This window comes from Pavona decussata, unplaced genomic scaffold, assembly GCF_977016875.1.
Source record: "Pavona decussata unplaced genomic scaffold, jaPavDecu1.1 SCAFFOLD_175, whole genome shotgun sequence".
Classification (NCBI taxonomy): domain Eukaryota; kingdom Metazoa; phylum Cnidaria; class Anthozoa; order Scleractinia; family Agariciidae; genus Pavona; species Pavona decussata.
The window spans coordinates 2,736,534-2,762,500 of NW_028145586.1; the positions used below are offsets into that span (position 1 = coordinate 2,736,534).

A 25,967-nucleotide genomic window follows, 5' to 3' on the forward strand; every position below is an offset into this window, starting at 1 on the left:
GGCTTAACAAAAGGTGGATTTCAGAGGAAATATAAATCTTATTCATTACTGTATCTCTATATAAACTTACTTGGAGTCAACCGAGTTGGAACAGCTGTAGCTAAAGAAAAAAAACGTTACTAATAAGGGAATGGAATATGTTTAGAAGATGACTGATATTAGTTAGATTTAAGTAGAAACTCACTTTCATTAACAGGTACCGAAGAGGCTGTACCCGGGGCTGTACCTAAAAGAGAAGGGAAGAAAAAGAGCTTTATTGAAAATAACATTTCTTAGCTTTATAGAGATAGAAAAGAGGCCTCTTTAGGACAATGCTTTTTTGGCTCGAAAACTATTTCAAAACGTTTGGTTTTGGATGCTCATGGCGTAATAAAAGGTGCGTTTCAGAGAAAATATAGATCTTATTCATTACTGTATCTCTATATAAACTTACTTGGGGTCGACGGAGTTGGAGCAGCTGTAGCTAAAGAAAAAACAACATTATCAATTACGGAATGGAAGATAATCAAAAGATGACTCATATTAGTTAGATCTAAGTAGAAACTCACTTTCATTAACAGGTACCGGAGAAGCTGTACCCGGGGCTGTACCTAGAGGAAGAGGGAACAAAGAGCTTAATTGACAATAACATTACTAAGCTTTATAGAGATAGAAAAGAAGCCTTTTCAGGTCAATGCTTTTCAAGCTCAAAACCTATTTCAAAAGTTTAGTTTGGTAGCATGGCGTAACAAAAGGCGCGTTTCAGAGAAATATAGATATTATTCATTATTGTATCTCTATATCAACTTACTTGAGGTCAGCGGGGTCAGAACAGCTGTAGCTAAAAAACACCAAAATTATCAATAAGAGAATGAATATATTCAGAAGATCCTGAAGCAAAGTCCTTAGATTTAATACAAACTCACTTTCAAGGGCAGGTACTGGAGAACTTGTACCTGGAAGAGAAGGATATTACCAGCGTCATGGTCAATAAAAAAAAAAACATTAATTAGGTTTAAAGTGCAAAAAATAAGGTTGTTTTAGTCTGTGGTTTTGAAGTTCAAAAACGTTTTCAAAAGTTTGGATCGGGCTCAACGCATAATGGAAGGCGCGTTTCGTAGACTAATTTGCAGATCATATTCATTACAGTACCTCCATATAAACTTACTTGGGGTCAACGGAGTTGGAACAGCTGTAGCTAAAGAAAAAACAATATTATTAATAAGGGAACGGAGGATATTTAGAAGAATGACTCATATTAGTAAGATTTAAGTAGAAACTCACTTTCATTAACAGGTACCGGAGAGGCTATATCCGGAGCTGTACCTAAAAGAGAAGGGAAGAAAGGGCTTTATTGACACTAGCAATACTTAAATTTATGGATAGAGAAAAGAAAACTGTTTAAGATAATTCTTTTCAAGCTCAAAAACTATTTCAAAAGTTTGGCTTGAGATTATGGCGCAATAAAAGGTTGATTAAGAGAAGAATATAGATCATTCTTATTCATTACCGTATCTCAATATAAACTTACTTGTGGTCAACGGAGTTGGAACAGCTGAAGCTAAAGAAAAAGAACCAACATTATCAACAAGGAAATGAAAGATATTTGGAAGATGAGTCATTGTCGTTAGATTTAAGTAGAAACTTACTTTTTTTAGCAGGTACCGGAGAAGCTGTACCCGGGGCTGAACCTAGAAGAGAAGGGGAAAAAAGCGCTTCATTGACAATAGCATTACTTAGCGTTATCGAGATAGAAAAGAAACCTGTTTAAGACAATGCTTTTCAAGCGAAAAAACTATTTCAAAAGTTTGGTTTGGGAGCATAGCGTAACAAAAGGTGGGTTTCAGAGGAAATATAAATTTTATTCATTACTGTATCTCTATATAAACTTACTTGGAGTCAACCGAGTTGGAACAGCTGTAGCTAAAGAAAAAACAATATTATTAATAAGGGAATGGAGGATATTTAGAAGAATGACTCATATTAGTTAGATTTAAGTAGAAACTCACTTTCATTAACAGGTACCGGAGAGGCTGTACCCGGGGCTGTACTTAAAAGAGAAGGGAAAAAAATTCTTTCTTGACACTAGCAATACTTAGCTTTATGGATAGAGAAACGAAAACTGTTTAAGACAATGCTTTTCAAGCGAAAAAACTATTTCAAAAGTTTGGTTTGGGAGCATAGCGTAACAAAAGGTGGGTTTCAGAGGAAATATAAATCTTATTCATTACTGTATCTCTATATAAACTTACTTGGATTCAACCGAGTTTGAACAGCTGTAGCTAAAGAAAAAAAAAACGTTATTAATAAGGGTATGGAATACATTTAGAAGATGACTGATATTAGTTAGATTTAAGAAGAAACTCACTTTCATTAACAGATACCGGAGAGGCTGTACCCGGGGCTGTACCTACACGAAAAGGGGAAAAAAGAGCTTCAATGACACAGACAGTAACATTTCTTAGCTTTATGAGGATATAAAAGAAGCTTTTTTAAGACAATGCTTTTTAAGCTTAAAAACTATTTCAAAATTTTACTTTGTTATAGATCTTATTCATAAGTATAACTCTCTATAAACTTTCTTTGGGTCAACGGAGTTGGAACACGTGTTACTGAAGAAAAAAATGTTTATAAGGGAATAGAAGATATTCTGAAGATGACGCTTAGTTAGATTTACATGTGAGTACAAAATAACTTTCAGGGCGAGGTTCTGGACGATTTGTACCTGGAAGAGAAGGAAAATACCAACGTCATAGACAATATAAAACATTAATTAGCTTTAAAGAGCAAGAAATAAGGTGTTCTTACTCAGGGTGGTTTTCAAGTTCAAAAACTATTTCAAAAGTTCAGTTGGTTCGCGCCTAACGCGTAATAGAAGGCATGTTTCGTCGAATCTAGAGATAATTCTGTATCTTCATATAAACTTACTTGTGGTCAACGGAGTTGAAAAAACAATATTATCAATAATGGAATAGACTGAGATATTCAGAAGATGTTGACGCACACGCGAAGGCGTGGCACTAAATTTCATAAGATATATCACAGTAGAGTCTTTCCTTGAATACGCAATAGCCTCGAAATAGTAATTTCTCCTCTAAATTTAGTATCACTAGCTTCTGTCTTTAAAGATAAGTGCTGAGGTTTCAAAGAGTGACAAAGGTGGTACAATATTGGGATCACTGCAGTAAATTGTGGAAATTAGTGGAGTTTTCATGTTTCTTAATCCAGTCATAGCACTAAAATGAGTGATGTATGAGGCATATCAAGTGTTATTTAGGTTTGCCGGCCTTCAGGTCTGCGAGCGAGGACTGCGTCGGTAACGCAATCTGCTATAAAACGTATGTTAAAATCATGTTTCGACATAATTCATGAACAAATTAAAGGAGCTAGATCACCAAGAAATAAAAATGTAGCCGAGTTGGAAAACACAATGGACACTTCGTATTGACAATTCAGATTAATTGTCACAGCCAGCGCTTTCGTTTTGAGTAAAATCAACAAAGACGTCTTGGAAATGAATAACTAATGAACGCGGAAGTTAAAGGACATTGTTGTTAATTTAAGCAAAAAAGGAAAGCTTTTTTAACGAGACAAAAGCCAAATCTAGGACACACACCTCATTTAAAATTAATTTACCAAGAAATTCTCCTTAATGCGCTTCAAACATTTTGTATGATATTATTTGTCAGAGCAAGCTTGCTATAGAACCTAACCATATGAAATTTCAACTATCTTTCGAATTGGTCAATTTGTTTCAGTCCGGCTGAAACAGTTCATAGCAGATCACGTCTCGGAGGAAAAAGCGTGGAAATATATGTTGTAAAATATGCTTCACAGTAGTTTTAAAGTAGTCCAATATGTTGTCAGCGTAACCTCGATCTTGGACCCATGTATAACAGAAAACTTTTCATGGGTTAGCATGAATATCACGAATAAACATTTACCTTATCTCTATGTAATTCACGTGTGATATTTTATTAGTCTAGGATTGTAAATGCTACCGAAGCGTTTGTAGTGAATGATAGGTGTTATATTTGTAAATAATTGAACAGCTTACCTTCTTCGGACGCGGAGAGTATACATGAAACAAAGAGTAGTAACAGATGTTGTGCCAGCTTCATAGCTCTAAATGTATTTGGCCTGCCTTAAATACCGCTTTATCCCTTCAATAATGTTTCATCTCTCTATTTTCAGCGTATAAAAGATCACATTTGGGCGACGTGTAAGATACACGCAATATTTTTCACTGAACTGTAATAGGATAAGCCCCAGCTGAAGCCATAAGCTGAAGAGCTAATAAATGCGGTGGTAGTTCTGTCTCTACTAATATTTACTTATTTTAGAACTTAGGTCACGCAAGTGTACTGTAGTCTTGATTCTTAGAAATACGGAGGGAACTTACATATATTAGATATAAAATGACGGGGACATAAGAAGCTGAGCAAATAGTTTGAATTGTCGAGAGCTGTTCATGATTTAATAACAAAAACATTCCTGATTAAGTAATAATAATAATAATAATAATAATAATAATAATAATAATAATAATAATAATAATTAAACTTTATTGAAATATTCCGAGCAAAATCGATATTTACAAGTTAAAAGTACAAAAAAGAAACATTAAAAATCTATTCACAATTCAATGCATCATCACTAAAATATATTTGGAAGTTAAAATACGGTCTTGATGACGAAAAAAACAACTCTTATTAAAAATATAAGCGGATTATTATCGGTCATTTAAAACAGCTAAAATTGCGAAAATTAAGAAAAGAAACGATAAAAAAAAAAACTGAGAAATTCGTTCTCATCCTAAAATCTAGCCAGTTGTTTATCGATTTCAAAGTCGATATCTGCAATCTCCAGCGGTGCTCTTCGCGTACAACGTGAGCCTCTCAAGCATAGCAGCGCAGATCTCAGGAGGGCGAATGAGACTTTGGCGCGAATCCATGACATTGTAATACCGTAATTCTCTCCCTTCTTGGTCGATTAAAGTTCGGCCAGTCTACTATGATATCTCATGCATTCACCTGCCATTCCTCTGGTGGTAGTGAATTACCAGTGGTGTGAAGGAGCCTTGTCCCACTTCTAGCACCCTGCTGGCATACATTCTCTTCTTCTCACTCTCATGCTGGCGGTAGATTTGCTTTGGGGTGAGGCCTCGATAAGACTCTGCGTTCGTTTGTTTATCCCATGATTTTATTGTAAATTTAGACGCTGGGCTAGCCACGGGTTTCCGCCTAGCTCCTTGTGTGTTTTTTTTATTTTATATCTGGCATTCGGATGTTGACATACTGCCTTTATAATAATAATAATTAGTAGTAGTAGTCTAAGCATTCAAAGTGATGATCTGAGAACTTTTACGCCATAAACAGCGGATCCCTAGTCAGAAACGATGAAACGACTATTTTAATTAAGGATGGGATTATTATTATTTTAGCATTTTATCATTTCATTACATCTCCTTTTGGTTACTCTTTTCGAGATATTTTGAAGGCCCTTTAAATACCTGCATGACAGTTTTCCCTATTGCTTTTTATACATCAGCTCGTGTAATCCCAGCCTCGTCCAGCTCGAAAAATGTAACCCTTTGGGGCAGGTCCTTCCCAGGAAAATTTTATTTTTACGCCCACTTCAAGATGAGGGATTCTTAAAATTACACTTTAGCTACTTTTTTAATTAAGTTAGAAAAGGAGATGACTCTAGGGAGAGTAGAACCCTGGACGTTCAACAAGCGAGCATTTGTTTGACGTAAGATGAGTACGTGGGTATTTAAAACGACATCTTAAAACAGTCAGAACCCTTTACACCAACTTTCATCACCGAAAAAAAAATTGTCTAGTGTTACGGTTCCAACATTGTCAGTTGAACCACCAAAATTTTGCACCATAAAGCAATTAGTACTTCAACCTCGAGGGTCTGTAATTTTCCACGAAGCTTCGCATGTAAGTGTGTAAATATCTTACCTTTTAAATGTTAGGCAAAATAATTTAAGCTCCTTCTTTTCCATCACGAAGTCCAAAACTGTCTTCCTTCAAATAACAGCGACAATGACGAATGTAGCAAATTAAAACAATTTTGCATGCACGCTATTTTCACTTTTGTTTTTCACGACGGGAATTGTCGCGGCTACCACGTTTTGGCGGGAACAGGGGGTCGCGGGTTGCACGGCGCCCAAAAATGGCGGGAAAATGCAAATTTCACAGGAGGTCTGGAAAGAAGTTTTGAACCACAGGAGAGGTCTGGACACTAATTATTACTTTTTCAAAATGGCGGATGGATGAGATTCTTGATCTCGGCCTATTTAAGCTCAATTTTTCCCGCAACTAATCATGAAAATTTATACCTCAGCACGCTAAATTGAGCTTTCTTCCAATGGTGCGCTAACCTGGCCGTAAATTTTTGCTGTTAAAGGAAATATGAGGATTGCAGCCCGTCGACATGTGCTTCCATTCCGTCCTTCTTGGAACGCCACTTTCGCAAGATGTGTTCACAGTCGCGTCGTCTCCAAGAGAAGATCTCTGTACGACGTCCTGGATGTGCCTCACTCCGCCACACAAGCTGAGATTAAAGCTGCGTATTACGAATTGTCGATGAAATACCACCCTGATGTGAACAAGAGCCAAGAAGCTCAGAATATGTTCACAGGTTTGTATGAATGTCCTCTAATTCTTGGGGAAGGGGGGTGGGGGGTGGGGGCGATGGGATTGGGGTAAAAGAACATTCCTATAACATAACACTTGATGCATCGATTAAGTTGAAACTTCAACATCCCCACTCTGCACAACCCCAGGGTATATGACCTTTAGAAAACTGGCTTGTTCAAATTCGTGCCATGCTGTACGAAAATTGGGTTCAAATGCACTACCCGATATGATCATCCAAGGTCAATTTTCTTGATATTTTAATAATTTCTCCTCAGTGCTTTTATAAGAAAAGTATGAGAATAAGATAGGAGAATTTCTTCTTTGATATTAGGGGTTAAAGGGTTAAGTCCCGAAAATGACCAGCTTCTAATTTCTCCTTACAATGTCACAACTTGAATAAACCTTCAGATCCAAGAATAAAGGAAATGATCAGCAAAGATAACATGCATTGATCAATAAACAAATTCTCTCAGTCAGCTAGTCCCATAATACATCAATTATATAGAGAATAGTAGGGAGAAGCACCTGTTGATATCAGGAATTAAAGGGGCAGTATCATGGGAGATCGATGGGAGATATCATGATTTTTGGCCAAAACTCACTAAATGTAAACTTTGAACACTGTGTTAATTAATTTCTCAATCGCTAATTTAAAGAAATATTAAGAGTGATTCTAAGACGAAAGGTTGAACCAAAATATAGTACAACCAGCGATTTTTAGTACGTTACAACAGCGAAATTTGAAAACGTCTGCCAGACGTTTTCAAATTTGAACCCCTCCCTATCTTGGTCATCTGGCAGCGAAAATATCCGTGGATAGTTTCTTTGCATTCTGATAGTCTTTTAATGGAATTTTGTCATTATATCTTGGCTGCTATCAACCGAATAGCGTCTTTCCGATTTTCAATGTGTTACTAAAAATAGCGTGATACTGTCCCTTTAAAGGGGAAGTATTTTGCGCAAATTTGCTGTCATTTCAAACCCCAAAAATGTTTGTCTCTCAGCAGAAACAACAAAATACATGTAATTGTCAGCTTTGTAATAAATTATCACCTCAGTGGAATAAAACTGTTCATTAGTGCCTCTAGGCAGAGACAGATTAGGTCAGAGTGGATTGAAACTTGAAAAATGTTAGGCTAATGTTTTTCAAGTTCTCACATTAATTTTTTGTTTCCAAAATGCGCTAGAATAGATCACGAGTTGTTCCTTTCAAGAATTGAGTTGTTTTCTCCTTATTATTATTATTATTATTATTTGGCAGCTGATTGAAGGTCTTATTTCAATATTTTTAGCAAAAGATATCAAAAGCCCTATGATACTTCCCCTTTAAAGGGTTAAAGGTTAAAATTAGTTAGCGCAACAAACAAAATTTAATATTTCATTTTATTTAGAACTGACCAAGGCATATGGTGTGTTGAGTAACCTTAATTCAAGGAGAGAGTATGACAAGGAAATTGGTGCTTATTTCACTCTGAGAAGTACAAAAAAGAAAGCGCCAGGGGAGAAGGTTCTAAGGCTGACAGATGAAATGTTGGAGATTGACCTGACAGGCATTAAAGAGGTAACATGGACATGTCGTTACAGGTGTTTATCAAAACCAGTTGATGTTCAGACTTGCGAAAGTCAGGGAATGTTTCAACGAGTCAGGGAAATTCTAAAATCCACTTAGTTTGTAGTGTGTGAGATGTTATAGAACTTTGTTTTTGAGTTGCCACTAGTTTTGCAAAGATATGTGAATTTGATAGTTTAGGATTGACAAGAAGACCAATCATTGAATCTTCTATACATACATGTAATTTCAATCCGACATTCTTGGAGAGGCTATTAACTTGTTTTTATTTGTCACAATAGAGTGGAGTATTTCTCAGTACCATTGCAACTCTAAGCACCATCATGAGCGTCCCAGTGAGAATGACCAATGTAGCTGTCAAAAATTCTGGTCTTCAGTCACATGACATGAGGGTGCTTCAGCTACTACGGAAAATCTGCAATGGAACACTTGCGGCAAATACAGGTCTGTCCACCGTAACATACATCCCTGGAGAATTGCTCAATGGAAATTTTTCTGCAGAGGCTGGAAGGCTTGGGTAAGTACATGTAACAAAAATGTGTTCATCAACAGTGATTGCTGTACATGTACGTACATCGTAGGATTTTGGCAGATGTACCCAAAGAAGGGTTTACATTTACAGTAATCATTCCTCATTCCTGCTTGTAAATTAACCAGGAGTGGAATGCAAGCTGAGTGTAACCTTCAGACTGTAATAGATTTCAGACAAGATGAAACAAGATCGAGTCAAATAGGCTTACCCTTTTCTCCCAGGTTAGTTTTACTCTAAGTCTACAAGTATTTTCCTCTTATACTTATTCCCATTCCCCAGGTTACAATCTGCATTTTACACTGACCAGAATTGGCAAAGTTTCTCTTCTCTAGTGTGATTGTGAAGAGCTTTTGGTACTTAACAGTTCTTATGGATTTTGTTTCTATTTCTGTTCAGTCACTTGAGCCTTCTGGTAGCTGCAGTTCTGCCCTGCTTGCCATTTGCTCCAGTGCCAGAATATACACATTACAACAGGATTTTCTTGAAGGGTTCAACACACCGCTACAAGGAAATGCACTCAGATTACATTCAAACTGTAAGTACTACACACAAGTAGTGCTTTAATTTAAGCAGTAAAGTTGGGAGATTGGTGCAGTGTTCTAGAAAAGAGAGTATTTTTGTTCCAAAACCCTGGGAAATTAAACTTGTCTGTCTTCTTGACCCAACAAAATGAAATTTGGAGAGAACCATTAAACATTTTCTCCATTCTTGATAATGATGTTGGATACATCAAAACGTTGAATAACCTTACTCTTAATTTTTCTTGTAAATGCTTTAACAAGCATCTGACCATCCGATCTCATATACACTTACAGAAAACTAAAGAAAGTTTCTTAGTAATATTTGTTTTGTTCCATACTTTAGTTAAAATGCTTGAGTGTAATAATGTGGTACACAAACATATTTGCAGGATTAAAAAGATGTGCCAATTATTTTTATACCTCTTAGGTTGTACAGCCATTTATTAACAACTTTGGATTTGAATTTAGCTATGACATCCGCAAAAGGTAACTGGAACTAGTGCGTAGTTTTAATGACCTGTACATCAGTTTTTCAATTCACATTCAGCCCCACAGAGTAACTGTCTGAATGAATGGTGGTCTTATCAACAGGGTTGATAAGGTAATGAAGAAGAAGAAGAAGAACCTTTATTGATTTGTAAAGCTCAGGTTAGCCCCTTCAGATGCAAAAAGCTGTCTGTTATCAATGGAAGCCCTGAGCACATTTAAGAGCACATTATGAACACATTTAATTTGACCACAGTTAAGATATTTGAGTGCTGACATTTTGAGCTTTAGCTCTTTGTGATAGAAAAACAAAATAATGTATGGTTTTATCAACTGAGTTGTTAACTAAGGTAATTTGGCTTCTGTAAAGAGATTCGACTGCTCACTTTTTGAACGTACTGTAAGCCCTTCGTCAGAGCAAATCACAGGACCACCATTTCTTTAGAAACTTTTTTCTTATTTAAGGGATTAAACCTTTGACAATCCATAGATCTCACATGTTTATGGCTCAATTGAGCCAAATGTTCCTACAGGCATATAGATTTGATTAGCAGATCTTGAGACATCAGTTGACATTAGAAGTGCAGTCTGTATGTAATATAATTTTCTTGTGACAGCATTACTTTGCCACTCTATAGACTGTGAGCTTTAACCACCAGGCTCAGAACCGTTAATAGAGGTTCATGTACATTCAGTTCCTTTCTTTGATTGTTTTGTAGGAGTTATTATCCTTTCTGGGAGGGTAAAGTGTGCTTAGAAAGTCTCCCCGTTTACAACCTGTCACCAGTCAATATGACAGAGAGTGGTACTGTGAAAAAAGTGACTGGTTGGGCATTTGTTGGGGGCGATAAACCAATGAGGGTGAGTTTTTTAAGCTGTATGAATTTTAAGTAATATGTCAACCAGGAGGAAGAGTTTCATCCAATTTCCACACACTGAGAACCACCGTTTACCAATTTTGATTGCCACAAAAGCTTCACAGCATCGTATTGGTGCATGATGTTTAGTGAGAAGTAGGTTGAAGTTTGGCTTGAACCTCCCCTCCCCCCCTAACTCTACGCCTCTGAAAATTCCAATTTCCTTCATACTTTCCTTTAAAATGTTTGCTCTTGAGTTCTTCCCCCCCCCCCCCCCCTCCCTTTCAGTTTGGATTTCCCTTAACTTTTCAATATGTTAGGAGGGTTTGCAATTTTTCTTGAACCGCATCTCTGATCGACAGCTAACCATAACAATAAAATGATAAACTTGATGTCACAGGTAATACTGATGTTTACAAATAGGCTCATTTTACTCACAAAGTAGCAGGATTGTTACAGGTGAAAAGCTCAAGGTAACATGTGTACTTATAGTCATGTCGCATTATATTGATTCAACCTTAGGTGGCTCAAATCATGTCAAAAGAAGCACATCGAATGTTGAAGGAAAAGCTACCAGGTATTTCAGTGGACCTTTCAAGTTGTCGAGATCGTGACAGCCGACGTGAAGGAATGGGACAGGGATTGATGTAAGTACATGCAAGCTGATGCAATTTCCTTTCTTTTACCAACACTTTTAACTTTTTCTGAGGTTTCAGTTATTTGTCCAAGAAACTTCCAGGACCAGTATTCAATTGAAATAGTTGCACATAATTATGTCCTGTACATGAAACTAACTCATGTAATCTTTTTTTCAGTCTCCTTGCAGAAATGTCCTCTGGGCTTGTGTTATCGGGGACTGCTCTGTGGAAAAGAGGCAAGTATACCCACAAGCTTAAATGTTTTAATACATCTGTTTTTTGGCTTTCCCGTTGCTCCCAGGTTTATGGCATTGGAACCAGAAAAGTGTCTGTATTACGGAGTATACTTATTAATCGAGTTAATTTGAATGGAAAATATATGGAGTGGGACCAAGAAAACTCTCCATAATAGCAGGTGTTGGTGAGGGGGGGGGGGGGGGGGGTTCCAGTGTACCTGTTTCTGCAACAACAGCAACAACAACAGCAATAAAAACAAACAAAGAAACAAAGAAAATAGGTCATTGGTTTTACATAAACTAAAAGTGTTTCAAATAACCCTACTTTTACTTTCACACTAGTTATAATAATTATAAGGGGGGTAGAGGTGGGGGGTGGGGTCAGAGCTGAGAATGATGGGTACTTAGATCAAACGTTTTTCAAATATGGTTAACTAGCATCTATCATTGGCCTTAAGCCCAAGTGTGGGAGAAGGGAATAGATGGGATATTTGAACTTTCACCCTAGGATATTATTTTGGTTGTTGAATTTACTGTATCGCCAATGTGGATTTGGTTTGTACCATCCTTGGAGACCTATGGGTAGATAGTTGGGTCGTTTGTTCTTGTAAACTTACCCATTTTGTCTTCCTCTGGACTCAACTATCTCCCCCTGGATATCCGAGGATGGATATGTACCTGAAATCGAATTACACGAAAATCGCTCAAAATGTGGGCATATAAAATTAATAATTTTGGCGTCATTGCCCAGCCCAGTGGGAGGGGATTTTGATAAAAAAAAATTCTTCAAAAGAGTCAAATGCACCACATCTGTCTGGGCTCCTCTACTTCTGCTTAACATTGACAGATGCACTACATTCTGTGACAGAAAGGTAGGGCCCCAGGTCCCCTTGGTCCCTCGCCTTGATATGCCTCAAGGATGGTACAGCACTTACTGTTACAGAAGTATTTTTGTGCAGTTTAAAGCTATGAAATCCAAAAAGGAAATTGGGCGTAACCATGCATTTAAGCAACAGTGATTCGTAAAAGCGTTGAAATATATGATAATATGTGGCTTTTTTTTCCAAATTGAAGCTTAATTATCTCAGAAAATACGTAGTTACCCCCAGTTTTCTTTTTGGATTTTAATAACCCTTGCTATGATCTTCTAGTTTTCTGCATAGCCATAAACTACACAAAAATATCTTTGAATTAGTAGGTGCCACCGTAAAGAAATCAGGGTTTCTCAAATTGCATATGCAGAACATATGCGCAGTAGCAAAAGGCACCATCCTTAACAAGCCAGCATAAGTGATATTGTTTTTTGGTGATATTAGGTTGGAGTCCTGATCAGGTGGTATATCAAGCTGTGAGAATGCTTCTGTACAATATCAACAGTGGATCGTGTGTGGATGACATGTTACAGGACCAGGTCAGAAAAGAGGTTTTAATTTGAACTTGTCTTTCAATCATTAAAACTGTTCTTCAAACAGTGTTACTCCAATAATTGTTGAGTTGAGCAGCATCAACAGAACAACTACCAATGGGCCGGTTCTGGTTCTGGTAGCACTTCCAAAGATTCTAACTGTCTCAGCCTTTGCACAAAAGGGCATTGATACATAGCCGTTCCAATGAAAGCCACTAACCCGTTCTTCTGTGTGGTACAATACTATCTATTATGTTCTACGTTTACGTCCGCGGATGAAAGCTCAAAATGTGGCCTTTCAACTGTGGTAGCTGTAAAGCCAGCTCTATCAATGTTTGTCTCAGTATTCATTTTACCTATCTTCAGGCCATTCTATTTATGTCACTGGCAAATGGAAAGTCAACCCTCAGAGTATCACCCCTTAACAGGCGATCAAGAACTGTGATCAAGGCGATTGAAGCCTTCACGGAGGTGAGTCACACACTGACATGTTGTATTCAGTTACATCCTTGTAGACTGAGAGTAGTATTATTTTGTGGTGACTTGAAGGTTTGAACCCGAAAGAGAAGTACGCCCCCTTGTGTAGTCCTGTTTTGGTATAGCCCAGTCAGTTTGGTAGAGGACATTGTTGTCAGTTTTTCAAATATTCAAAGCCAACAACATTGACACTTACATCTAATAGAACCTTCTCCAAAATGGCGGCAACAGATTTGAATGAGTTAAAATTGAACTGAATGAAAAACTGATTCCAGCACTGGAAAGAACACCTTTACTTTAGTAACCTTGCAAAGTTCCAACATCTTAAGTGTTAAATCAGCTTAAGAAATGTAAGATGAAATGTGACTGGGGGTATACGTCATACCCCCAGTCATACAAACGTCTGTAAATTTTTCATTTTTGAACTTACACTTTCTCAGCTGATATTACACCTGATATGCTGAAACTTAGCTTTGAAGGGTTACTAAAGTAAAAGTGCTCTTTCTAGTGCTGGTATACGTTTTTAATTTTAACTTATTTTAGTTTTCGGCCGCAAGGTTGAAGAACAGTCTATTTGTAAACCAGGCTCCAGTTGTTCAAAGAGCGGATAACTTTTTGAGCGGATAACGCGCTACCCAGCGGAAAAATTGTAGTGGTTGGAGTACATTTTATCCACTTGATAGAATTATCCGCTCTTTGAACAACTAGGGCCAGGTGGATAGCTAGGGACTTGGCATCTTTCACCCTTTAGTGATCAGAATCTAAATTTTCCTTACAAAATCACAAGTTGAACAAACGGTTTAAGTCAGGAAAATGAAGGAAATGATCGCCAAAGATGTCTTGATGTTGAAATAAATTCTCCCAACTTTTACCATACGAAACATACAGAAAACAGCAAGGGGAATGTACCTGTTGATATTGGGACATTAAGATACGCTGTTCCCTTGACTTCTGCTCAGGTTTTTGAAACATCATTCTCAAACTCATTAATAATTCAAAAGCCAAAGACAAAGGAAATCATGCACCGTGACGTGTCTGTGACGTCTCCTCGTTTTTGCATCCTTAATTTCCCCTTCAAAATAAGTTTATTTGAGAAGTTATATCAAACACTCGTCACAGTGTTTCATCGCAATATCAAAAACCTCGAAGTTCGTCAAAAATACTCCGCTACGCGTTTTGTTTTCAACTCTCTTCTCGGTGTTTGATATGTGAGGAAACACTATGTCTCGTGACTTTGATATATTACTTCTGCTGGCAATGTACATGAAGGTCTTCGCCGCCTTACAGTTAGAGACCTTAAGATTATACGACCACGATAATACGATTATAAGATAAGATAATATGACTATGAGAACGGCGACGAGTTTTTCCAATAGACAAAGAGTGCGTGCGCGTGAACCAGTGTCATTTTGGCGGGAAAACGAGATAGCCGTCATTTTACTGCGAGTTCTTGTGAGAATGTCGTAGTGGCGAAAACAAGTCCTCGAAACGAAGGTGATCTCGTTTTTTTTAATCATGAAGTGCTTAGGTGTCATCATTCAAAACAACTGCGTCAAGTTCGTCGCTCACAAAGAGTAAAATGGGGCTTCTTGGGATATACGTCATGTATCTCTTCTTAGTACGTCCCCAAAAACTTGAAGTCAAATCTCGTATTGGCAGTCATACTCGTACTTGAATCTAAATGTCTCTAATGCTGCATTCAAAAACTCATTAATAATTCATAAGCCCATTGACCTATCAAATGGTCGATAAAACATCACGTGCAGTGGTTTTGTATCCGATAAAACCTCCTCCTTATTAGTATGCAGTGTTTTTCTCCTATGCTAATTTCCAACGTTCGCCAAAGCATTATTATTATGAACTCTCTTGACACATGCTTTTCCAGGAATGTTTTTGAAGCCGTTCAAAAAACTCACAGCACGTGTTTTGTCGGGTCAAAAACCACTCGGCTGAGCCTCGTGGTTTTAAATTCCGATAAAACACTGCTGCTCGTGTTTTAAACATTACTTTAAATGAAGCTACCACTTCTCTATGGGTGTGTTTGATCCTCTGTTGAAATTTGGTTATATTTGTAAATTTATCCTTTGGCAGTCCCAGGAAGTTAAGGGTTAACTAGAAATAACGATCAAAGATTAGGGAGTGCGTTCGATATCACCAGGCTCTCTCCCCTTTGCCAAGTTGGTGATGATGTCATCCGCCCCTGCAAAATCTTCGGGGGATGCCAGATACGAGTCCCAAGATTCATTCATTCAATCAACGTTGTCCCATACAATCTCCACTCCAATCTGTATTAGCAGTGCGTTCTTTCTACGTCGAACGCAATAACCTCTTAGCTGCATCGGTAACATACTACATTCTTTTTATCCCTGCAGGTCAAGTTTAATGTTACACAAGGTGATAGAGCGAAGGGTGCAAAACCTGGTAGGAGTGTCTTGATTGAATGCGAAGGCCAAGGATGTGTTAATGAAGACGTAGTTCCTCCTGACGACATCGAAGATAGGGTAGACTCGACAGTCTAAATTATCAAACATCAGAGGGGACCGTTAAGCCTTGGGCTGTCAATCATTCCGCGCGGGGTGCAGTCGCGCTGCGTTCGCAGGGGCCCACGCGAGGGGAACGCGGTCACAGTGCTTTCGTAAGGTAGTTAAGCTATCGGACGTGCGGTTAGAGTGCGTTCACCGGACTTTGCAGGATGTCCAGTTTACCTCCGTTCACAGAACCTGAAGCCAATACGTTATGATGTTTTACTTACCGTCTTGAATGCGTTTACCGGATCTATGACCCTTTCAATGCAGCTACACTGCGTTTGTTGGATGCGTTCACGTCACCATGAGCCAGAGGGACACGGAACACGCGATTTCAGGGCCGTGTTACAAGCGGTTTTACCACCATAAAGTTGACGTGGTCGGAAAAAACGTCTACAGGACAATAAGGACTTGGTTTCATTACTTATGATCCCTAGGCTTTTGCGCATTTGGAGTTCCGAAGAGCAGCCGATTGATCAGCGATTACCTTCACTGACGAAATGCGTTTTTATCACTTCCATTCGACATTGATTCAGTCATTCACGATTGTCTTGAGAAGATCGAACATGTGGGGCCGGCAAAAGACGAACGGCTCTGGTGTTTTAAAAAGAGCTCAATCCGAAGGACATGCGGTTTACTGAGTACGGTCGATGAAACAATTTACAATAATCGAAAAAAAAAAAGTGAAGTGAGACCGTATGTTCTTTTCTCTCTCTCTCTCTCTCTCTCTCTCTCTCTCTCTCTCTCTCTCTCTCTCCAGAGGTATGAACAGGCACTTTGGTAACATTATTCTCTTATTGATATATCTTTGCCTAAATTGCGTGGTAAATTATAATTAGCTGTGTAACTATGCATTAGCATGTAAACTTACTGCATGTAGGTTCACAGCCAATACCACTCAAAGATGACTGATATAGGTCATGATTAGTGCCCGAGAGGTTACAAAAGGGCCCTATCTCGTGGTAAGCCTTTAATTTAAAGCTTTTAAATTATTTTTTGTGGTGAATTGAAGCTATTGCCTTTCCATTTGTGTCCCATACCATTCTCTCGATTACCACGACACTTAAAATCGATGATATCACGTCCCCAAAAAATCTGCCGTGTATGTATTTGACTTTTCAAGTCGATGAAAGGTTTCAAGATTCGAAAAAAGCCCATTTTTTGTTCCGCGACTTTGAATAAATTATTTTATCGCTTCGAGATCATCAATGTCTCTGGAATTTTGACAGCAATTAGAAAAACTATTAGGTATTCTAACAAAAGAAAGCCAAAGAGAATTAGAAGAATTTTTAATTTTTTATAATTTTTTTTAGTTACCCATGTCTAAATAAAGGCAACGTTACGGAAGCTCCCTATTTGCCATATGTTCCAAAAGGTGTTTTCGATATGTTTTTGCGAGAGATAAGAAAATTTATACCCACCAAATTGTGCGCTCGCACAATAGTAAGAAGTGACCCAAAATTCATTTTTGTCCTCCAAAAGGATAGGGAGTTAAAGCTAAAAGACCTTTATATGATGGCTTTGGCGCTTTTTGCCTTAAGCGCTTTTAAGGCATATGTATACAATAGTTTTCTTGTGTCACTCATTGTGGTATTGAATGAAGCTAAATGACATGATTAGTGCATAAAATAATGTCATAAAAACAAATTGACAGTGTAAACATTAGAGCAACGTGAATAACTTCAAATGGACGTGCTCAATGATGATCAATTTTCACCTTAGAGCTTAGTTGGTTTATGCCACTTTTCCGGGGAAGATCATGCTCCCACAAGTTTCCTAGGTCTCGAATTTGCTGGGAGTAGAGATATTTGCAGGGAAGGATACTTACTTAGAGTTCGGTAGTAATATGTCACAGGATTCTGACGATGGAACTCTTGTACCATATGACCAGCAAGTAGTAAGAAAACCATTTAAGAAGCTTTTTTGCCGGTAGCAGATTTTGTAGTTGTTTTAAATTTGCTATCGGTATTTAATGAATTTCGTAGAAATACTGACATGGTCAGAATATTCTTCTAAACTTGGTATGAAAACAAAAATATGAATGCAATGAAAGCTTATAGCCATCACCGTCCTTGGGAGGACTCCCGGGTCAGAATGAAAGGGGCGTGGATGCTCGCCGTGTTTGTCAGGGGTATATGGTTGCGGATTTTGGTTAGTCTCTCCACAACCATTTCTTTCTTTTTCTTCCATTCTCAGTTTTTCTTCTTCTTTTTATCTTTGTTTGTCTTTGTTTTTCTTTTCTTTTCCCTTCTTTTCGTTATTTTATAGCTGAACGAGTGGAGCACGGGCGCAAAAAAGAGCGCGTGCGGAATGCAAGGTCGACTGCGGAGCGCGCGAAAAAAAAAAATTAAAAACGCCGCGTCCATTTTCCCTGTACACACCCCGACACTACAGTTCTTGTAGATCTGTAAATAGACTACGTTTTCATTTTAGTATCAACAGGATTATTTGGAGCAAAAAGCCATTTTTTATCCATCAATTTACCTTTTAAAGGGTTCTACGTAAAGAAATAGATGAAGGCTAAATATTTACTGGACAAGCATTGCAGCGGTAGTAATTTCCTCACACCCGTACGTTTCATCTGCAAGTTTTGCTCTTGCGCAAAGTGTACGTTTGCACTTTTCCATGTCAAACAAGCATTGGCATAGTTTTTAATATGAAACCTTTAGTTTTAATTTAAATAAAGACAGACCTCTGGATCTTTACTCCGGCGGGCGACGGATGCACGTGGAATGGACTGGGGCGATCAAGGTAACTAAAGAGGCTGAACAATCTCTATGGGATTGTAGTTGAGCACAATCAACACGAGGTTTTATGTTTTTCTGCCTTTTCCTGGGGCTGAGGGCTTATATTTTTATTATCAGGAGCTAAACTGTTCTCCATTTTATTGTTGTAGTCATATATGAAACAGAAAATACTCGACGAACACGAATTCAAAAGTCTTTAATACATTGATAGTTTGGCGTGGCAAAGGGTCCTCCTGGCGTTGTTTGTGTTTTCTCTTGTCATAGCTGAACGAAAAATCCAACATTTTGAAAGTATAAACGTCTTAATTCTTTCTTAGATCACCAATTGATCATTAAATTTCATTAAGTTAGCTGGGGCAACCATGTTTTCTTAGACCTTTTGATCACAGAACTGTACCTCGAAAATTTAAAAAACGGATAATTTGTCGTTTGTTTATTAATCAAACGCAGCTGCCTTTTCAACCCCTCTTCGATCTATATTTGTAATTTATTAAGGGAAGAATAGATCAAGGGAGGAAAAACGAGGGTGAATTGGCATGTCAAAATGAGTTCGACTAATCTGCGTGACTCCCACTGTGTGTCCGGTGTGTTGATAAAAGCCTTTTCAGGTTTTCAAATTGCTTTTACAAGCATGTCTTAAGCAATAAAAAAAATGTCTTAAGCGAATTTCCTTTCTATAAGAGCTTCTTCCGTTTTGATCAAAATGTGATTCGACCGCTCTGCTTAATTGTGTTTATCTTGATTGTGAGGGGCAATTCTCAAATATCTGATACTGAATGGAGGGTTCCTTACTGATCATTCTGAGCCGTTAGGATTAGTTATTGATGTGTAATTGTGTATGCTAGCTCTGTGCCATTTGTTAAGGTTTATCGGTTCGGATTAACTGCAAGATTTCAGGTAGCGCTAAATAAATGTTATCTGTGAAGACACAGGATCCGTGGATCTCTTTACTCGTAATTTCATGATGATGCTATTGTGTATCGCTGCAGGAAGATTGCAGGATGTTTGTTTATCACGGATATGAGACTAACAGATCCACCTATTTACAAAGCGGATCATTGTCTCTCGCTTCCGAGCGCTATGGCTCGTTACAGTTGTCTTTTAGCTCTTTGAGTTGCTACGTATCTAGAAAATAACTATTGTGTTCCCAGAGCTGACATGTACCTCCATTATTTTGTGGCCGCGTTAGCTGCATCCCCAGCAGATATTTAAAGCTAATACAGTCGGCAACTGCCTTGTGATTCTCTAGGACGCTAATTAAATTACTTCTGGCGAGTGTCTCATGTTGTTTCTCATGCAACACTGTAGTTTCGTTAATCTTGGAATCTCGTCAGTTGCTGTGTATCCGGTCGCCACGGAAAACGCTCAAATGTTTTAACCGTATTTATATCGCTTAGCGGATCACAAATGCGCCCCTGTTTTGCTATTGGTCCAGAGCTTTGGACCAATGAGGTTAGAGCACTGTAAAGGTCGATCCGAGATAGAGTTGTGTTTCTTTTGAAGGCATTTTCGTCAGTACAAGGGGCATAAAAGAAGTTATCCCCTCTTAAGAGTATAATAACTTGAGGGAATGAAGGTCTTGTCATGATATCTAAAGTACCTTAGACAGAGACCTGAGTGAAGGCCAAAAAAGAAGAATAAACATATTTACGTTCAGGAACATCAACAGTAACCTTTTTATTACCAGTTTATTTTCAGTTAGGGTTTTTTTTAGCCTCCTGATCTTCTAAATCCAAGATCTGTTCCTGCTGTGTTGATGTAAAGTTGAATTTATTAAATTTAATTTACTAACAAAAATTGTACCGTAGTTTGGCGAAGAGCAATAATAATTCGATTGCATGCTTCTGAAACTGGCTCGTGGGTGGTTGTTTAAGTTATGTGACCAAGTCTTGAATGGCTTTGATTTTACATCTGATTGGTTAAGTGGATGGCGTATTATGGGTTTTCACGTCACGTCACCAAATTCTAGAATTCAAAACCGGGAGGCCTACAAAATTTTTACCTTCATTGAAGGCAAGTTACCTAACAACATGTCTTTTTCACAATTCCTTTGCTCGATGTTCTACTTCCTTTTGAAAATAGAACAGTTTCAATTTCCGAGTTTTCATCGTGCTTGACATCAGGAGGACGGCCGTGACAGAGCTGTTCCGTATATTAAAAATGACTCTTCGGGTGATTTTCAGCATTCTAACCAATTTAAGTTTGAGGAAAAATATTTATCGAAACCTCAAAACATTCACAAGGGAAAACAAACCTCTTTTCTGGCGAAAGTGAACTCCAGATGTTTTTTTGATATTTCCGGCCGCCATGTTGGTGCCCCTCAGAGGGGCAACCACATGGTGTCTCCATACTAAGCTCTATAAATTTATGTGGAACATTTTGTCAAATAACTCGAGTACAGAATACCGCACAGACCTAATACTTGATGAGATTCCTTATTTATTTATCATCTATAACATGTCAATTTCTTGACTTCACTCACGCAATGGTTTCGATTTTTTTAATGGCGTGACAGTGAAAACCCCGGGGATGGGGGTACTAAAAAAAATCAACGGGGAGGCTCCTTTCCGAGGTCCGACCCCTTACCCTTTTTTATTCCATTTTTGGCAGAAAAGGTACCCCTTTCGTGTACCTTCCATTGACAAATGGTACCCCTTTCGTATACCTTCAATTGACAAATGGTACCCCTTTCGTATACCTTCCATTGGAAAATAATAAAAGGCCCTTTTAAATACCCAAATAACAGATTTCCCTACCGGCCTTTCATATACTTCGACTCGTGAAATCCCTACCCTTTCATATACCCGGGAAGCGTGAAAAAGGTACCCCTTTCGGGCGGAGCCTCCCTTTGTAGGCCATTATAGGGAGTACCCCCCTCCCACGGGGTGAAAACCGGCGATTACATGTTTATTTTTGAAGCAGTCACAGAGCATAGTTAAAATCCAAAACAATTCGGGGTTACCAAAATTCCGAATTAATTGACAACCCGGTTAAATTTTGATAAATGGTATTCCCAGTTCAAAGTTCATTTGTGAACGTTTTATCCATCAAATTGCAACGAATTACTTTCGCTGATTACTATTCACCGTTGTCCACACGCTATCAATGTGTGAGGAAAACACGTGATCGGAAGACGGTAATTGGTGACCTGTTGTTTCGTGTGTGCTTTACGCAATTCTGTTCAACAACTAAACCAGACGCCAAAATAACAAAACACTTAAAGTCCGGCCTGTCAGGAAAAAGTTTGTTGTGTTTTTTTTTTTATCGAAAAAAAGTATTCTATTGCCGAAAAACGCCAAACTGTGTTGGTTGAAGAAAAAGTTTCTATGAAACAGTGGAGTTCTTTGTCATGAAAAGAAAACAATATACATACTGCATTTTACCTTTAAATGGCAAAAACTATGTGGTACACAATACCAGTGCAACATATTTGACGTTAAAAGTATCGTTACAAAAGTTCCCCTTGTTTTGTTACGACAGTGCCCCATTGTTACAAATGTTCCCTATGGAACGTGTGAAAAGTTCCCCATATGCGTTACCAAAGTTCCCTTTTTTCGTTACAAAAGTGCCGATACCTCTGGCTCTCTCTCTCTCTCTCTCTCTCTCTCTCTCTCTCTCTCTCTCTCTCTCTCTCTCTCTCTCTCTCTCTCTCTCTCTCTCTCTCTCTCTCTCTCTCTCTCTCTCTCTCTCTCTCTCTCTCTCTCTCTCTCTCTCTCTCTCTCTCTCTCTCTCTCTCTCTCTCTCTCTTGTTTTTCTGAGGGAGATTGGAAGGGGGGGGGGGGGGGGGCATCCAGGAAAAATGGAATTCCAAGGAGCTGGGGGGGGGGGGGGGCAAAATTCTAGCAGCCACTCTCCTCTATAAAAATTGAACCATTCCCCGGTAGGAGGTGTGTGGAATCTGGTTGGGATCTGTCGGGAAATAATGATGGTTGCCATGGCTGCTCTGAGGTGCTGATGTCCCATCTCACTACATTTAGGTGTTCAAATAGAATTTACAGTATATAAACAACAACAACAACAACAACAATTTATTTTTACTCTTGCCTAAGTTTCAATGATTTTTAAGAGAATAATAAATCAAATTAAATTATGAGAAGCATTGCGCCCTCTTCACTGTTACTTATCAAATGTCCGCCTGGTGCATTTCTGTTGACAAATTTCGATCATGGAACTTTACATTATTATTTTGCTTTCACTAAATTGTAACAAGGCCAAAATTTGTCAGTTACGTAACGTGCGTAAAGGGGTAATTTACATTTACATTATCAAAACAGGCTGCAATGCGCCTTATTATCAAACGCCCACACGTTGAAATATTTCACTCATAAGCATGAAATCGAATGGAACGTATTGTCGGCGAATCAAGGAGATGAACAACCGTATCAGTAGAATCATCAAGGTCAAAGTGTCAGTAAATATCGATGTTATTCCATTGTTGACCAATCAAGGAGAGAATCAACGATGGATTAACAGTCCCAGACGTCTTAAAACGCGAAATCCCATCCGTAGACGCGTCTCTTAATTCAAAGGTGTTAATTTTAAGACCTCTGCTCACTTCATCGCAAAAGGAGAAGCCAACAGAGGGTTGAAATTCCGTAGAGAAGTAAGTATCCGAGTTTGTTAGTATTTGAGAACTTTTTGTTCTTTTTTTCCCATGCCTTCGAATCTCTTTCATGACATATGCTGCCATTTCATCGTTCTGCTTTCCGCTTTCGATTCCTCACGGCTGTCAAAACATTAGCTCGCTTTGGCACTTCCCTCTTAAAAGCAGTTTTACTGATGAAAAGACCTGGAAAGTCTCTCGTTTTTGCACGCAAGCTATCTTTGGTCTTGATGATTTGTTTGCTCAAGGAGAGCCCATTGCCCCAATTTTCCAGAGTAATCTTTAAATGTCCGAAACTCGATGAAGGACATAAACCTGTGGCCCTTAACTGGATATTTTTCTACGGTAAATTAAAGGGCACCTAGCATGAGTGAAAGCAAACGTATTCGTTTAGCAAACGGATCGTTTAGTAATCAGAGAAAATAACAAATTTCGATTACGAAAAATTACGATTACGTGCACTGTGTAGGATGACCAGCTTAGTTGCTATGGATACACTGAGGAAGTACGTCACTCAGTAGTTTGATACAAACAACCCTAATTTAACACGCAAAGAAAATTTTGGAAAGAGCGAGAAAAAAAAAACTCTCAGATAAGCGCCCTATTCCTTTCTGTGTACGAACATCTACTAACAATCAGTTTACAAAGTTAAATTATTTATCTCCCACAAAATGTAACTTCAAATTTGTGTTACAGTTTCTTCAGCACCAAGATGTTGCAAAGGATTGTGATCATTGGTGTGGTGATTGCCGTTTTTCACGGACTGACCTTGGTCAAAGGTGAGGCGTCATGTATTTTGCAGTGATTAACGTTGAGTGAGGGGTTTGTAAATTAGTTTTGAAAAGCCCCGAGTGGAAGGCTAATAACGCATTGTAAATAGAGGTGTGGGAACGTGTGACATAGCAAAACGTTCTGTTAGCTCGTCACGCAATCCATCTGGGCGGTGGGTATACTCTACCAGCCATCACACACTTGGTCAGTTTCTGTCTGATTATAGGCTTCCTATTTCCTATTCCTCCATCTACTCTTAAACACATTTGCACTGTATGTGGCTGTGCATGCAAATCCAAGATTGGTCTAGCCTCACACAAGAGACGCCACCGACCTGAAGTAACACAACCACAGACTGACTGCTGAACTCTCATCTTTCGAGGCGAAAGAAGAGACCACCATAGTCTTCGACACTTGAATGCGACCTTGCCCAGCCGACCCTATTGTGTAACCACAACCAGGTCTCATAACGCCGTCCTATGTACTTCTTGTCAGTTCTTTGCGGTTCCCCAAACTAGGGACGGGACCCCCATGGCATATCACACGTGCTCATATCAACCACGTGAATGTCCAAACCGTCTGCTGGTCTTCTTCTCAATGGCTCCATCGCCAGCCTCATCATTGTACCATGCCTCGAATGGGGCTCCATATTCACCGCTATAGCTATAGCTATAGGCCAGGCTACGCTGGCCTCTGCAGCTAACAGACCCTCTTTATTAACGAGAAAAGTTTAAGAGATCTGGAACCAAAGTGAAAACTTTAGGACTAAACGAATATACATCACCACACAAAGTTGAGATACATGTCTTTAAACAAGAATTCAAAGCTGACACTGTAATTATCCTAGAGCGTAGGCAGAATGACGGAGAGCGAAGAGCTAGACGGTGATGCCCCAGACCCAGGGGGTTTCTACACTAATCCTGTATGAATGGGCACCCACGAACATGGGGGAGGGGGGAGGAGTGGAGGGAGACTGAGGGGGAGGAGTCGGAGTGGAGAGAACTATGCAAGCGGCTAGCAACTCATTTAGAGATGGTGGTGGTTCCATCGAGTTGTGGAAATCGAGGAAGTGCGCTGACCGAGATGCCAATGTTGATTGTGTTTCTCTCTTTTTTTTTCCCCCATTGTAGCTCGTCGTTGTTCTGAGATGCTGAGAGATCAACCTTGTGTGGGTAAGTATTTATTTAATATCTGATTACTGAAGTTGATATATACGGCTTGAACCGGCAAATCCTTGTCACTCAGTGTAGAGTATTTGATGGTGCCGTTTTTGCACTAAACCTTATAAACTAAGAGAAAACCCTATAAACTGCCGTTAAATATGGAAAATCCTATCACTGTTGTAACACCAATGAGCCGAAAACCTTCGATCTCTCGTCTGACTTGGCAAGAAACGACATGTCAAATTCAAATTACCAAAGTTCGATTGAACTGTACCATCTCGACGATCACACAGACAAAATAGGAGTCTGTAAACAATATATAGAGGTTATTTGTAAAACTACTATGTGACCCTCTTGATGTATCTCCTGATGTGGTCGTGTCGTAACACTTACCCAGCACATGAGTGCTGTCCTAGAGCGTGCGTGTTACGTCCGTCATTTTAATTGTCTGCACTCTTATAGACAATAGCTAGGGGCCAATAAGCGTTCGAGAATTTTGACAGTTATCACCAAAAAAGCTATTTTGAAGGCATTGAAGTCAGGCTAGCGTATTACCTATCCATCCAACTGGTGCAATCCATTTGTGAACTGGCCAATCGGTAAAGCAAAGCAAAGTTACCTAAGTACTCAATTGACTACCTTTTTTAAAACTAATCGTGCACTGTATCTCGATGGCCTCTCTGATCCTTCTTCTTAGGATGTCAGTTTCACTCGCGATGATTGAGGTGGAAGACATGTTCAGTGGTTACTAACAACCAGCGGTCTTTTACGTGACTCACACCACCTCCAGTCACGTGACATAAATTA

General features: G+C 38.8%; 3 protein-coding genes across 3 annotated transcripts in view; 2 read left to right on the forward strand and 1 right to left on the reverse strand.

Annotated features, from left to right (window-relative positions):
- Positions 1-4,011, reverse strand: part of LOC146463670 (uncharacterized) — a 28,884-nt gene extending 24,873 nt beyond the window's left edge. Inside the window, exons 1-11 of the mRNA XM_085084396.1 lie at positions 2,908-4,011; positions 2,348-2,389; positions 1,873-1,902; positions 1,629-1,670; positions 1,511-1,540; positions 1,264-1,305; positions 906-935; positions 791-820; positions 549-590; positions 434-463; positions 185-226 (exon numbers count right to left, since the gene is read on the reverse strand). Coding sequence (XP_084940522.1) covers positions 185-226; positions 434-463; positions 549-590; positions 791-820; positions 906-935; positions 1,264-1,305; positions 1,511-1,540; positions 1,629-1,670; positions 1,873-1,902; positions 2,348-2,389; positions 2,908-3,010 — 463 coding nt within the window. The 5' untranslated portion in view covers positions 3,011-4,011. The remainder of the gene's footprint in view (positions 1-184; positions 227-433; positions 464-548; positions 591-790; positions 821-905; positions 936-1,263; positions 1,306-1,510; positions 1,541-1,628; positions 1,671-1,872; positions 1,903-2,347; positions 2,390-2,907) is intronic.
- Positions 4,012-6,226: 2,215 nt separating this feature from the next.
- Positions 6,227-16,539, forward strand: LOC146463671 (RNA 3'-terminal phosphate cyclase-like). The gene is made up of 11 exons (XM_085084088.1): positions 6,227-6,630; positions 8,021-8,190; positions 8,481-8,716; positions 9,128-9,266; positions 9,680-9,738; positions 10,458-10,599; positions 11,118-11,242; positions 11,411-11,469; positions 12,786-12,880; positions 13,241-13,345; positions 15,724-16,539. The coding sequence occupies exons 1-11, from the start codon at positions 6,402-6,404 to the stop codon at positions 15,868-15,870; spliced, it is 1,506 nt and encodes a 501-aa protein (XP_084940214.1). The 5' UTR covers positions 6,227-6,401; the 3' UTR covers positions 15,871-16,539.
- Positions 16,540-23,087: 6,548 nt separating this feature from the next.
- Positions 23,088-25,967, forward strand: part of LOC146463672 (uncharacterized) — an 8,894-nt gene continuing 6,014 nt past the window's right edge. Inside the window, exons 1-3 of the mRNA XM_085084201.1 lie at positions 23,088-23,226; positions 23,923-24,005; positions 25,128-25,169. Of these exons, the coding sequence (XP_084940327.1) occupies positions 23,939-24,005; positions 25,128-25,169 (109 nt within the window). The 5' untranslated portion in view covers positions 23,088-23,226; positions 23,923-23,938. The remainder of the gene's footprint in view (positions 23,227-23,922; positions 24,006-25,127; positions 25,170-25,967) is intronic.